At 45.8% G+C, this 16,024-nt stretch overlaps 1 protein-coding gene across 2 annotated transcripts in view; it reads right to left on the minus strand.

The window, feature by feature from the left end:
• The window catches only part of CEP104 (centrosomal protein 104), a 503,971-nt gene that overhangs the window by 275,885 nt on the left and 212,062 nt on the right, over positions 1-16,024 (minus strand). For both annotated transcript variants that reach the window (XM_069239963.1, XM_069239962.1), the window contains exons 6-7: positions 13,052-13,128; positions 2,841-3,009 (exon numbers count right to left, since the gene is read on the minus strand). In XM_069239963.1, coding sequence (XP_069096064.1) covers positions 2,841-3,009; positions 13,052-13,128 — 246 coding nt within the window. The remainder of the gene's footprint in view (positions 1-2,840; positions 3,010-13,051; positions 13,129-16,024) is intronic.

Genomic DNA, 16,024 nt, shown 5'->3' on the forward strand with positions numbered 1-16,024 from the left:
GGACAGAAGGGCCACTGGACTGTGGGAGACACTTGGACCCAGCTCCTGTGTTCCAGGGACCACGCTCGTCAGGATGAGAGGGGACCCAGAGGACCGGTGATGCAGTCTTTTGGTGCCTGCGTTAGCAGGGGGAAGATTCCATCGACCCACAGGAGATTTCTTCTTGGCTTCCAGTGCAGGGTGAAGCCAGACAGCCCTCAGAGCATGCACCACCAGGAAACAGTTGAGAAAGCCGGCAGGATGAGGCGCTACAATGCTGCTGGTAGTCGTCTTGCAACTTTGTTGCAGTTTTACAGGCGTCCTGGAGCAGTCAGAAGTCGAAGAAGGAAGTTCGGAGGAACTCTGGTGAGCTTTTGCATTCGTTATCTGAGGAATAGCCCAGAGGAGAGACCCTAAATAGCCAGAAAAGGAGGTTTGGCTACCAAGAGAGGTAAGAACCTATCAGGAGGGGTCTCTGACATCACCTGCTGCCACTGGCCACTCAGAGCAGTCCAGTGTGCCCCCAACACCTCTGAATCCAAGATGGCAGAGGTCTGGGACACACTGGAGGAGCTCTGGGCACCTCTCCTGGGAGGTACTGGTCAGGGGAGTGGTCACTCCCCTTTCCTTTGTCCAGTTTCGCGCTAGAGCAGGGCTGGGGGATCCCTGAACCGGTGTAGACTGGCTTATGCAGAAATGGGCACCATCTGTGCCCATCAAAGCATTTCCAGAGGCTGGGGGAGGCTACTCCTCACCAGCCCTTCACACCTATTTCGAAAGGGAGAGGGTGTAACACCCTCTCTCAGAGGAAATCCTTTGTTCTGCCTTCCTGGGCCGGGGCTGCCCAGACCCCAGGAGGGCAGAAACCTGTCTGAGGGGTTGGCAGCAGCAGCAGCTGCAGTGGAAACCCCGGAAAGGCAGTTTGGCAGTACCCGGGTTCTGTGCTAGAGAACCAGGGGATCATGGAATTGTCCCCCCAATACCAGAATGGTATTTGGGTGACAATTCCATGATCTTAGACATGTTACATGCCCATGTTCAGAGTTACCATGGTGACGCTACACATAGGTAGTGACCTATGTGCAGTGCACGCGTGTAATGGTGTCCCCGCACTCACAAAGTTCGGGGAATTTGCCCTGAACAACGTGGGGGCACCTTGGCTAGTGCCAGGGTGCCCACACACTTAGTAACTTTGCACCTAACCTTCACCAAGTGAGGGTTAGACATATAGATGACTTATAAGTTACTTATGTGTAGTGAAAAATGGCTGTGAAATAACGTGGACGTTATTTCACTCAGGCTGCAGTGGCAGTCCTGTGTAAGAACGGTCTGAGCTCCCTATGGGTGCCAAAAGAAATACTGCAGCCCATAGGGATCTCCTGGAACCCCAATACCCTGGGTACCTAAGTACCATATACAAGGGAATTATATGGGTGTACCAGTGTGCCAATGAGAATTGGTAAAATGAGTCACTAGCCTGCAGTGACAATTTTAGAAAGCAGAGAGAGCATAAACCCTGAGATTCTGGTTAGCAGAGCCTCAGTGATAAAGTTAGGCACCACACAGGTAACACATACAGGGCATACACTATGACCACTGGGGTCCTGCCTAGCAGGATCCCAGTGACACAAGGGCAAAAACACACATACATACAGTGAAAATGGGGATAACATGCCAGGCAAGATGGTACTTTCCTACAGTTCCTAGTGGAAAAATGTGGTGCCCCTGTTGCATTTTGGGCCTACCAACACATGTGAGGTACCATTTTTATCGGGATACTTAGGGGAACACGGAAAAGTAGAATAACTGTCACTACCAATTATAATTCCCTGTTTTGCCTTTCGCAAATGTAAGTCAGTGTGTACGAAAGAAGTAATTTTGAGACATGCCCTTTAATTAACGTTATTATGAGACCACTTCTAAACTCCATATCTCATGCCCATTTCGGAAACACATAGGATTCCTTGATACCTATTTTCTATTATTTATATTTTACCATATGAATTGCTTTATACTCAGTACACAATGAAAAACGATTGCAGCTAAGTTATTAGCTTTGAGTACACAGAGTTCTTAGAAAACATACAAACCTTATATCTCACTGCAACAGAAAGAGTCTAGCAGATGTAATGATATATTGCTATTGTAAATCAGCCATTGTGATGAGACGTTACAAATGAAAACGTCACAAATGCCAGTCTTTTCCTAATAATTTTCATTTTTTTGTTGCAACACTTGTTTCCTTTGGGAAAACCTTGAAGGATCTCCACAAATGACACCTGTTTCCACCACAAACTGGAAGACGGTTGAAAGCACAAAAAATAGGAAAAAGAGAACTATCTCCTAGTAAAATGTCAAAACTGTGGTATAGAAGTGAATTAAGTCTGTTCCTTATAGCTGAGAAGATGGTGATTTTAGCACTGCAAACCTTTAGTTGATGCCATTCTCAGGAAAAAATAGAACTTTCTTCTGCATACTTTTCCACATTTTCCCCCCCAAAAACACAAAATGTAGCCATATTTTTGCTAATTTCTTGATCCCCTTCAGTGGAAGCCACAAATCATGGGCACCTTTAGAATCCCCAAGATGCTGGAAAAAAAGGATGCAAATTTGGAACGGATAGCGTATGTGGACAAAACGTTATGGAGTCCTAAGCGCTAACTACCCCAAATAGTCAAAAAAAGGATTAGCACTGGGGTGGAGGGGGTTGGGGTGTCTAGCAGCGAAGGGGTTAATGAAGAGCCCTTGAAGGAGAAGACTTTACCTTTCTGAAAATATTAGCAAACTGACATGATAAACACCCAATGAACAAAACAAGTTGTAAAACACTGACTTGCATATGATTCTAAAACAAGAAGTACCTTTTGTAAGTCTGCAATTGCTTGCTTGATCTTCTTGGCAAAGTCATAGCGCTCGTGTCGGACAGCATCATGTTTCTTCTCATCAAGTTTGCGGATAATCTGGGCAACTTCAGGATCTTGATACATATCAAAGGCCAAATCATCCAGAGGAGAAAAGGCATCCGGTTTCCTACAAAGAAACAAGGAAATTGGTGATTACAACAGACCTGAGACACTATCAAACAGCAACTATTCACTGCATTTTGCTTTGTAAAACTAGCTCTATCCTGCTATTTTAAATCAACATTTTCTTAATTTAATACCAAACAAATATTTGTTTTTTTACTAGGAAAAGTGAGTCAAAATTCTAGAATCGAATAAGTCTGATCATATATACATGCAGAAAAAAATTCAAATATTAATGCTTCTTAGCTTATGCCCTTAATTCTCTACATAGGATTTGGTTGCTTATTAATAAAGTGAGCTGTGTAGAACAAGTTACTTACCTTCAGTGACACTCCTTCTGATGAATACTCTATTTAACTGCAGATTCCTTACTTTGTGAACATCCCAAAAGCCAGACTGGATCTTCAAAATTTTCTCAGCAATTCCGTTGTGTGTATGTAGGGGGCTTTGTTCGGTTCTGCAACAGGTCAGTCCCAGCTCAGATGTGACATTGAGGCTGATACATAGCCTCCACCTCTGCACACTGAAGTCAGTTTCTTTTTGGTATGTGTCCACGCCATCAGAGGTGGAGCCTTCAATAATCAGACTGTGCCAGTGTGTAGATTCCAAAGACTGGTAACCTATTAGTATGAACTAGATGAGTGTATTTCACAGCATAGAAGTTAGGTGTGTCGGTGAAGATCTGCAGTTACAGTATTCACCAAAACGAGCATCACTGGAGGAAAGTTACTTTTAATTCTGAAGGATACTTCTAACCACATATTCCTCACTTTGTAAATAGATACCAAAGCAGTTCCTCCCCGGATAGTGGGTCTGCGGAAGTGGCTCAGATCAGGAAATCCTGAAGGGCAGAAACAGCAAAATGAATCTTACTGCCAGACCTGGCTATCTAGACAGTCATGCTTTGTGAATGTGCAGAGAGACACCCAAGTTGCAGCTTGGCAAATGTACAAGCTTGGTCAGTCCATAACAGATCTTGATACACTACACAATCCATATGGAGCTGTTTCTTTTATGAACAGCTTTCTCCTTTTTCTCCACAGAAAGAGGAGATCGTCTACCAGATGTTCTTTGCTACTATCGATGTAAAAGCTTAAAGCTCTCTTTGGGTCAGGGCAATTAAATCTTCCTTTATCTTTAGATGGATGAGTTGGGCAAAGAAAGATGGCGGGTGTTAGACTGCCTAATGTGGAAAGATGTGACGAAATTTGGGAGTAAGGCAGCTTTCGTCCTGAGAACTATCTTTTCCAGGACAAAGTTGGTGTATGGCTGCAGAACAGACAGTACCTGCAGTTCACTTGTGTGGCAAACTGACGAGATCGAAATGAAGAATGTTGTCTAAGTAGGCACAAAGTAAGCTGCACATTGGTTCTAATGGGGCTGACATGAGGAAAGTGAGAACCAAGGCCCACTGAGGCATCAAAAATGATATTAGTGGAATCATATGGGTAAGCCCTTACACAAAAGTATCACAACAGGTGAGTTGAATAAAGGTGGCTGATCAGGTAAACATAAGAAGACCAAAAGGTAACTACTGCCACAGGAAAACCTTACTGGGCTAGTGAAAGATAAAACAACAGTATGCCAGACAACTACATCTGTAAAGGCTGGATATCTAAAACAAATCATCAGACAACAAACTTCTCCCAACATCCCACATAAACTGTTTTAGTGGGGAGACTTCTGCCTGCTGAATTGATTTCTACTACTTCAAGAAAAAGGTCAAATGTCATCAACTGTTGCTGCTCAATTTCCATTCATGGAGGTGGAGGTTTTGCAAGCTTGGATGCAGGACCTTGCACTGCTGCTGCGACAGAAGATCCTCCCAAAGGGACAGCAACATCGGAGGTCATATGCTAAAGGTCAGAAGTTCCAAGTACCACACTCTCCTCGCCCAGTCCAGACCCACTAGGATGCCTAGGCCCTATTTTTCCTGACTTCATCAACACTCTGGTCAGGAGAGGTAGAGGCAGAAAGCATACGAGAATTCTGAGCTCTAATCTAAGTGCAAGAAGTCTCAGAAGCCTGGAAACTGCCTGTTCTCTGAAGTGGCAAAAAGATTGAGTCATGGTTCTCACGGTGCTCTGCCTCCTCTGAGTGCAGCAGCCATTCATGAGCTGCAAGACAATGTTGGCTATGTTTGTTTGCCCTGGCATTTAAAGATCCTTCCAGGTGTTGTTTGATCAGTGAAATGCAGACAATACAGCACTTTCAAAGCTGCAACGTCTCTTGGCGGTAGTGTTGTGTGTGAGAACCTGCACCCATTCCTCCTTTATGTACGAGAGAAACGTTTTCAGTGCCAAGCGTATCGCCGGCAACTCCAACAAGTTGCTGTGGAAACAGGCTTCTACCGGAGACCAGAGTTCTTTGATCTCCACCCCTCCTCCCAGGTGACCTCAGCAATCCAGCAACAATGCATTCTTCACATAACAACCGTTTGCTCTGGATGGGCAGGGAGAAGGGTCTGCCATGGGTCCAACTGCAGTCTAGCAACCACCACTACAGGTCTTTTGCAGTCTACTTCAACATCTGGATGGATTACGAAAGGTTCCCTTTGTGTTAAGCCCACTGAGACCCCACTGCTGCACCCATATGTACCACCTGAAGTGGACTACCAGCGGGATGCAGGAGGCCAGAAGAAGCCTCAGAGCTGCTCTCACTGAGAACCAGATTTTAGGCTGAAACATCGGAATCATAGACAATGTCTTGGACTCGTTGAGGTGGAGAAAAGGCTCAGAAGAGGACTGCGTCCAGGATGGCTCTAATGAGGGAGAGAAACTGAGAAGGAGCGAGGGGTGAGTTCAGTACATTGAGGGAAAGATCCAAAGAGGTAAACAAGTTGGCCATTGTCTCAAGGTGGTTTACAACTGTTCAAGGTGAACCTGCCTTTAGCAGCTAGTCACTGAGATGCAAAAAGACTGATATTTCCAACCTCCGAATATGGGTAGCGACTACCGTCATCGTTTTCTTTAACACCTGAGTAAGACCGGCAGGGGGCACTGAGAACTAAAAATGCTTGCTTCCTATTTGTAACTGCGGCAGAATCTGTGGAACTACAGTACAAGAATGGGAAGTAGGCATCCTGCAGGTCCAAACCCACAATCCAGGCTCCTGAATACAGGGCAGATTAAACTTGGGCCAGAGTGAGCATTTTAAACTTATGCTTCTTGAGGAAGAAATTCGGATGGTGAAGACTGAGGAAAGGGTGGAGACCTCCATCCTTTTTTGGCACCAAAAAGTAACTGGAATAGCAACCAGTCCTGATTTCTGATGCAGCGATTCATACTGTGGATCCCTTGACCAAGAGAGCTTGAACTTCTCCCTGGAGTATGGAAAAGCGGCCCTCCAGGAGGTGTTGTGGAGCATAAAGCATGCTGGGTGATTGGTCAGAAAGGGCAGGGAGTGTCCATTCTGGAAAATCTTGAGCATCCACAGGTCAGATCTGATGCTCCTCCAAAAAGGGAGGTGAAAGGTGTCACTGAGGGAATGTTAAATCAGTTTTGTGGTGGCTGTGGAGATAAGAGTGTGGGTAGTTTGCTGCCCCTGGGGTCTGGTCGCTGACAGCAGCGTCCCCGGCCTTTGGCTCGAAAGGCTTGAGAGGCCTGCTGCCTGACGATGTCTCTGCTGAAATCCTCTTCAAAAGTCCCACAAGGGGCAAAACCGCTGGTGAAAATGATGTGCAGGCGGTGCCAACCCAAGTGAAACCATTGTTGCTTTGCTTTCTTTAAAGTGCTCAACACTGATTATGCCTCGTCTCCAAAGGGAAGTGTGCCATTGACTGGCATGTCCAGGAGGGACTTACACTATTACTCTAAAAACCTGTGGAGCTAATACAATTGTGACGCCAAGGCACCATGCTGGTCCCGACTGCCATACCCAAGCAGTCAGTAGTGTCCATGCCCAATAGAGATATGAGCCTTTACATTGATAAGTTTCATCCTTATATACCAAGAAATAGGTAACAAGTAATAATAACACTAACTCTGTTATCCTAGTCCATACAAGGAATTTCATATTTAGTAAGTGCTAACAGCTATCGTTGTTCCAAGGGAAATGAATATATCAGAAAAGTGAAAACACATTGGGAGGTATTAAAAGTCCCATAAAAGACCAAAAGTAAAAATACCAGTCAAAGTCATAACCATGAATGACTGCATTTAACGGTTGAGGCACAGTTGTTCGGCATAAGTGAATTTCAGTTAATTACAATGTATTGCATTTGTGTTTTCTATTTGCTTACGCTACTTGCTACAGTAAATATATTAAATATCATCTTTGAATAGGAGCTTTTTAAAACATATTTTAGAAATGTAGTTTTTAAATATCAAAATTACGTATACTTATTATTATTATTAGGTGCTGCAAACAATACTTTATTTTATGAGAAATATAATGCTTTTAGAGCCCAGAGTCTAAAGGAATAGAGCTCAGAGTCTAAGGGTATGGAGACACAGACTGTCACCTAGAGATTGGTTATATTTCAACTTTCTGCTCATACACAAAATGTGTAGAATTATAGATGAGTAACAGTGAATAACCAAGATGTTTTTCACCAAGGTATTCTGAGTGACATCAGGTAGAGAACAAGAGTAGTACAGTGACATAATGCTAACTGGAGCTCTTTGGAACCCCTTTATTCAGAAAATATGTATGATATGGTTACTTATTCCTTACCTTAGAATTTCCCCCAGGCGTCAGTCTGGATCTGGAGATTTTTCTCGAACAGTACCTCTGTATGCTGTTAGGTGCCATCAGTCGACTCCGCGTCCGTCATCAGCGGCATGCTTGCCAGATATGACGTTGCAAGTCCTATATAGGCACCATCCTGGCGGGCTGACGTCAGTTTCTTTTTACAAGTTCCCAAGTCGGAAGCGCAGAGCCATGAAGAACATTGACCGTGGTGCGTCAGAACTAGGGCCCTGAAAACGAAGACCCTGTCCCTAGAAATCAGTTCACAGAGTGGGGAGGACGGGTGTGTCAGTAAGGAATCTGCAACTAGATTATGATTCTACCAGATGATGCGTTACCAAAGGTAAGTAACTTGTTCATCTGATAGATACTTCTAGTTGTAAAATCCTTACCTTAAAATAGATACCCAAGCAATAGCATTCCCAGAGGTGGGTCTGCGATCCAAGATCATACTAGGCAGTCCTGCAGGACCGAACAGGCAAAGTAGTCGTCCCTTCAACCTGACTGTCCAGGCAGTAGTGTTTGGTGAACGTGTGCAGAGACGCCCACTTTGCTGCCTGACAGGTGTCCAGGAATGGAATTCCGCATGGTTGCAGCTATTGTTCTGGTGAAGTGAGCATGGAAACCCTCCAAGGGTTGCTTTTTAGTCAGTGCCTAGCACATTTTAATCTGGAGATGGACCTCTTCCTCACTGCCCAACCTTTCTTCACACTCACATAACCCACAAAGAGTTGATCATCCACCCGGAACTCTTTGGTACGATTAAGGTAGAATGCCAACCCTCTTTTTGGGCCCAGGCGGTGGAGTCTCCTCTTCCTTAGAAGGATGTGGGGGCGCAGGAAAAGTAGGCAAGGTGATAGATTGGCCAACATGAAAAGGCGTGACCACCTTTGGTTAAAATGAAGTCCTGGTATGAAGCACCCACTTATCAGGATGGATGGATGGATGGAAATAAAGGGTGGCTTAGGGGCAAGGGCCTGCAGCTCACTCACCCTGCGGGCAGAAATGATGGGCACAAGGAAGGCTATTTTTGCAGTAAGAAGCCTAAGTGGATAGTTATGAAGTGGCTCATAAGGAGCACACATCAGAGAAGAAAGAACCAGGTTCAAATCCCATTGGAGCATTATTAACGGTGATGGAGGAAACATGGGTAAAGGCTAACAATAGGCGATTTAAACAATTAGGTTTGGTCAGGCAATCTCAGGGTTGCAGAGACAGCAGTCAAGTAACCCTTGAGGGTGCCCAAAGCAGAGCCCTGCTGGGCTAGAGAAAGAACTAACAAAAGGACCTTTGATAGAGGGGCAGAGAGGGGGGTGGTCAATAGACTTGTCTGTGCACAATGCCACAAATTTGTTCCAACGAGAGGCGTATACCGTTTTAGTAGAGGGACGCCTGGTTGCCAAGATAACGTTACAGACTTCGAGAAGACGGTCAAAGGTTGTCAACTGCTGCCACTCAATCTCCACGCAAGAAGGCAAAGACTAGACAGGTTCGGGTGGAGAACCGTCCCTTGCTGCTGCAACAGAAAATACTCCCGAAGGGGCAGTGTGATCGGAGGATCAATGGCCATGCTCAAGAGCTCAGTATACCAGACTCTGTGCCCACTCTGGAGCCACAAGAATTACTTGGGCCCGTCGTTCTTGATCTTCTTGAGCACTCTGGGCAGAAGTGCTATTGGTGTGAGGGCATAAAGGAGGCCTGAGTTCCACTTGAGACGAAAAGCGTTGCTGAGCAAGTGCCGCCTTGGAAACTCTAACGCGCAAAACAGCTGACATTGTGAGTTCCCTGTGGAAGTAAACAGATCTAACCAAGGCTCTTCCCACTGCTGATAAAGACCTTGCACCACCTCCCGATGGACATGCCATTTGTGACTGACCAGACATTGGTAGCTGAGTTCATCTGCTCTAGTCTTCAGAGATCTTGCCAGATGTTGTATCACCAAGAATATGCCCTGAAGTTCCAGCCATGTCCAGAGGTGCAAAGCCTCCTGACAAAGTGTCCACGACCCCGCCCCAACTTGCTTGTTGCAGTAACACATGGCAGTGGTGTTGTCTGTGAACACCTGTACCACTTTCCTTTTGAGAGAGGGAAGGAATGCTTTCAATGCTAGCCTGATCGCCCTAAGCTCCAAAAGATTGATATGGAGCCCGGACTCCGCTGTAGACCAGACTCCTCTGATCTCCCCTTCTCCCATTTGGTCGCCCCATTTCAGGAGTGCTGCATCTGTCATTACTATCAGATCTGGTTGGGAAAGGGATCTACCATTGACCCAATTGTGGTTCAAAAGCCGCCACTCCAGATCATGCCCTCTAAGACATGGGCCATGTCAGAGAGATTTCCCTCATGCTGTGCCCATTGGAACTTCAGGTCCTATTGAGGAGCCCACATATGCCACCTGGCATGTGTCACCAGCAGGATGCAGGAGGTCATGAGACCCAGTAGCCTCAGAGGTATTCTATCCGAAATCCAGGAGAGAGCCTGAAATATCTCTATCATAGCCAAAATATCATGGACTTGCCGCTTGGGAGTATAGGCCCGAAACTGCACTCGATGAAAGGGAGCGTCTGAGAGGGAGTCAGGTGTGACTTCGGCATGTTTATAGTGAACCCCAGCGAATGCAGGAGGTCTGCCATAGTTAGGAGGTGGGAGACGACACACTGGGGCGAGCCCGCCTTCAATAGCCAATCGTCAAGGTGTGGAAAGACTGGCACTCCTGACCTGCGCATGTTGAGCTGCAACCACCGCAATCACTTTGGTTAACACCCGAGGGGCGCTGGTAAGGCCAAAGAGGAGAACAATAAACCGAAAATGCTTATGGACTACCATGAAATGCAAGTAATGCCCGCTGGCAGGCAGGACAGGAAAATGGTATATGCGTCCTGCAAGTCCAACACTACCATTCAGTCTCCTGGGTCCAGGGCAGATAGGACCTGAGCCAGAGTGAGCATTTTGAACTTCTCCTTCTTGAGGAAGAGACTAAGGGACTGGAAGTCTAGGACACGGCGTAGGCCCTTGTCTTTTCTGGGCACCAGAAGGTAGCCGGAATAACAACCACAACCTACTTCTGGCACAGGGACCCTCTCTATGGCTCCCTTGGCCAAGAGAGCCGTAACTTCCTTGTGGAGATGTGCAAGGTGATCCTCAGTCATCAGATAGTAGGATGGTGGCATGGATGGAGGGGTAGTCTCGAAGGGACTGCAAAGCCAATCGGTCTGACATGATGGATTACCAGTGGGGCAGGTGAGGGTGACGCCTGCCTCCAACTGGTCCCTGATGGGGAAGTGTCAGACTAGAAATGTTTGGAGGCTGCAGCAGGAGGGGTAGTGGACTGGATAGACTGCTGGCTCCCTGATCCGTTGGATTCCACATCCCGGGCATGCAGAGGCTGGGCAGCATGCGTGGTGCGGTGGCTGGAGGGAAAGGGGACATGGTTGGGCGCACCTTCCGTAGCCACAAAAGGGGAGAAAAGCAGACTGAGGGGAGTAAAGGACAGCTTTGAGGCCCAAGGACCAGGCCGCAGCCCAGGACTCCTTAAAGCCCTCAAACTCTGAGTATGCTTTGTCGCCAAAGAGACGGATGACGTCGAAGGGCATGTCCATAAGGATGGCTTGGACATACCCCGAAAAGCCAGACGTCCTTCAACCAAGTGTGGCGCCTCAAGGCCACCGTCGATGCAACCGATGTAGCTATTGAGTCGGTCAAATCCAGACCACAGCATATTGTGAACTTCACTTCATCTCTTCGGTCAGCAAAAGCTTGAGAGAGAATGGCCCGGGCCTCCTTCAGAACCAGTAGCAGCACCTGCGCAACCATGTCAAAGGCCAAAAGCCATGCGGTGTTCATGGACCACATTGCCAGAATGGAGGAAGAATACAACTTCTTCCCAAGCTGATCCAGTCTATTGGATTCCCCATCTGGGGGTGCGGATGTAGGGTGTTGCGCCAGGAACACTGGGCCATTAGTCGCTGGTCTATGGCGGCAGCCAATTGTCTGATTAACAGGAGCCCCTGTGCCGAGTTTGGACCAAATTCCCAGCAGAACATCAGTGAAGGCTTCATTAAAGGGCAAAAGGGGTTGTTAAGAGGAATCCCCCAGTTGAAGCACCTCAGTCAGGAGTTTAGTCCTGATGGCCACCGAAGGCAGCTCTAAGCCCAGGCCCCCAGCTGCACTCCTCACCAGTGCTGAATAAAAGGCTCCCTCCTCTGTAGCCACAGGAGGGGAGAAAGCATGCCAGCATAACCACTGGCTTCACCCAGGTCCTAAGCCCAGTCCATGTGGCCATCAAGCTGGTATTCTAAAGAGTCCAGCGGCCCCCCATACTCTCACTGTACCCATACCCATAAGAATAAGAGTCAGAATCGGACCTAGGGACCAAGGTCCCCGTCAAAGTCGTATTTGACGTTGAGCAACGTCGGTCTGGCTCTGTGACGGAGTCAGGAAGGAGTATGGGATAGATGCCGACCGTGGGCCTGGGTAGCATCAGGAGCGTCGACGTCTGAACTGTAGTTGGGGAAGGTCACAGTGGCACAACCAATCAGATCTGGAAACGGATCCCTGGGTGCCCTTGGAAGCCAAAGACCCCAGCCAATCCCACAGGGCCCAAAGGCACTCCGGCAGGGTCGTACTGCCCAAAGATGAGGCACATGGCCTCGTAAAACTCATGCACTTGGACAGGGGTGGCTCCGCCTCTCAGAAACTCTGGAAAGCGTGAAGCCGAGCCAAAAGTAGGCGGCGAGGTTGGAGACCTAGAGCTACAACGCTCCTTGTCTCACGTCACATCATTCGACTCACGGGGTGAAGTCGAAGAACACTTGCCCTTCTTTGACGACTTCTTGTGTTTACCTGAACGTCTTGATGACTTGGAGTGGGACGACAAAGGTTGTATGCTTTGTGAGCTGTCTTGGGACCGTCCTCTTGACCGGGAGTAACACAGAGCTGGGCCGCAAGCAGCTTTAGGGACCGCCCCCTCAAAGCTTTCGGGTTCATGGCCAAGTACTTGGAGCACGACTTCAGGTCATGGTTGCGCTCCAAACACCAGAGACACATGAGGTGCAGATCAGTCACGGGCATCATCCGGTGACAGGAGTTGCAAGGCTGGAATCTGGTCATCCAAGACGACATCTTGACGCACCAGAATGTGAAAAAAATAAACTTCTACAAAAAAATCAAAAAGTCCAGTCAAAAAGTGACTGTAGGAGTAGCTCTTCTTCGGATCTGCACACAGGCTGGCGCGGAAAGAACTGAACAGTCTTTAGTCTCAATATGTTAATGGCGCTCAACTTCAGCTAAAATGAAGGAGTGTTAATATCTGAATTAAATGGCTCAAGAAATCATACATGATATCCCTTCAGTCTTACCCAACGTAGGTTCCATCCAAAGCTGGGTCATCAGGGCTACTTCCAAGATAGTGATCAATAAGCGTGTCTCGTGTTGGCTAGAAGACAAAAGATTGTTCAATGTTAGCAACGAGGAGATAATATAGAGACAAAAATATGATAAATGTGACCTACGTCAGTTAAAAGTTTGAACTCACAGAGGTATAGGATGCACATTTGTGACACAATTACAGAGTAAAGAACTTGTCTATCAGGCTTACATCAGAGATGGGGAAACATGAGATATTTAGATGCACACTGATCCAGAAGTTTACCCAGTACCGAGTTTCACAAATTTAGTAAGTGTGGTCTAAGGGAACTGAAGGCACAGGAACTTTTAAATTTAAATAGGAAGTTGTTATCAATGCTGTTATGAACGCGAAAGTTACTAACCAGAATTGTAATTAATATCAGTCACAGGAAGAGCTGGCTAGTACTCGGAATAGCTTTTAGTATGTTTATGTACAGCTTTACGCTTCACTTTATTTAGATGAAGGTCTTCATTCTTCAGCCAGGGGAAGAAAAGTGTTTCCATTTTGTACTTAAGGGTTAGTATTGGAACCTGCAGCTAATCTTACAATACAGCTTACCTTGTTTGGTGTCAATATGAAAGTTATTATGTATGGAGGTGAGGGGGAGATAATCATTTTTATCAATAAGGTATTCCAAGATCCATGCTTGTCTTTTTTCTCTATAAATCATGAAATCATGAAATGACAGAGAATTTAACAAACAAATAGTTTAAAAATATCAAGTTGTCAGAGGCCCTAGCCTCCTCCTATTCCACCCATACAAACCACAATGGTGATATATGACGTTAAAGACATCACTCATTTGCCTACTCATCAAAGACATCTTTGGGGACAAGGAATAATTGTGTGGCTTAACTTAAGCGGTGCCCTTTATTGGGTTTTAGTACCCATAAAAATCCTTACAACTGACGTTTACGCAAATCTTAAAGTATTTCCTTATAATTTATGTTTTTATACACTGTGCACATAGGAAACAGCCATTACAATGCAGTCATTACCCCACGACCGTTACCATGGGGCAATTACAACGCATGCCTTTTGTCACAAACATATCTTTACCACACATGCCTTTACAACAAATTTTATTGCAAAGGCATGAATGATGAAGGTGTATGTGTGCCAACGGTTTTAAAGGTAAGTATTATTTGTTTTTAATTTTGTAGAGGCATGAATGGTAAATGTGTATGCGTTGTGAAGGTTTTGCAGGTAAGTACTAAGGGGGTCATTACGACCCTCGGTGGTCGGTGATAATGTGGTGGTAATACCGCCAACAGGCTGGTGGTACTTACCGCCACATGATGACATTGGCGGGTTGGCTTGCCAATGTAAAACTCCAACCGACACGGCGGTAACAGCTGCCGGGCTGGAGCTCCAGCCCGGCAGCAGCCATTGTGCTGCCTGCAGGATTATGACCCGCTTACCGCCATGGTTTTCGTGGCATTCATAATGCCACGAAAACCATGGCGGTAGGCCATATCCATTTCCATTTTTTATTATTGTCAGCCTATCCGGCCATAACAATTTCTCATATACAATTACAAACATCACATAACACATTAAAAATCACATGCAAACTTATTGATAAAACCTATACTTAACGGTCAATGCTTCCGCGTACACCACCACACGAAGCCTAGAGTGCCCAAAATTATCATATGAATGCTTTACGACGGTGGCTAACCAGTCACACCGTTGCTTATTTACATAACACACTAGTCAACTCAGTAGAGGCATGCTAAAGCTTAAAGTTAGATGAAGTTGTCCTAGACTTATCATATGGGACCATTTAATATAACCCTCCAGCTTAATAACGTCCCAGAATACTTTCCCTAATATGCCTCATCCTACAACCATTTTCCCCAAACAATAAGCACCTTTAGGACCCCACTGAACAGTTATTAGAATGCTAAGAACTATGAGTACATTACTAATCTCATCTTCCATGCCTCCAGGATATATGTTGAAACAATCATCAGAATATGTTTTTCATCCGAACGCATACACAGCACTTCAGCTTCCTTACATTTCCTAACACCATATTTAAAAAAAAAGTGGTCGTAAGTACAGTTTTCAAAGTTGAAATATGCTTGAACCAGGGCAATTTCCGATGATTTTGTATACTCAATCATTACATCTTTATATGATTTAAGTTCCTCCTTTGTCCAGATGCGAATCCAGTATCTTTTAGGAGCCAATGCAATATAATCCTCAATTTTTCTCATTTTTGGGTCTATTCTTATCACTTCCATCGGTGTACCATTACCTACACAAAGTAATCATCATATGAATTTATTTTCAGTTACTTGTGTTGATGGAGTCTTTTTAAAACCCCAGATCTCCGCACCATAAATAGGTCTCCCCACCCCCCGTACCTGTCCAGATACCCCCAATGCCACCACTACCTATCTTCTTTAGAAAAACCTGTTTTTTACTTGGCTATATGTTTGGCACCGCCTGATGAATCTTCACGAAAATGTCCAAAAGAATTCAACAGTCACATGTGCTGCTGTCTGGGGGTGATCTGTCAAGCAGGGGCTGAGATAAGGGAGGGGGAGGTTTAATTCCCATAGGAAAAACTGAACAGCGATAGCGCCAAAACCACTGGACTGATACCAAATTTGGCAGATAGGTAGCTCTTGATCCAGAAAGAGCCCTTTTGTAATTTGGTGTAAATCAGTACAGTAGTTTTTGTGAAATTTAAGCAAATCCAAATTTTTATATATAGGAAGGTAAAGGATTCGCAACCCCTCCCAATCTCCTGCTGAGATCTGACTGGCTGCCACCACTTCAACAAGGAAGTGTTGACAGCCATGTTGAGTCCCAGAAAAAAAGAATAAAAAATATAAAAGGGGCCCCGGTATGAACACCCTGACCCCTTAGCTCTGGTGCTGGGGTCACAAAGGCCTCTTCTTCTTTTCAAATT

Source organism: Pleurodeles waltl, chromosome 6, assembly GCF_031143425.1.
Source record: "Pleurodeles waltl isolate 20211129_DDA chromosome 6, aPleWal1.hap1.20221129, whole genome shotgun sequence".
Classification (NCBI taxonomy): Eukaryota; Metazoa; Chordata; class Amphibia; order Caudata; family Salamandridae; genus Pleurodeles; species Pleurodeles waltl.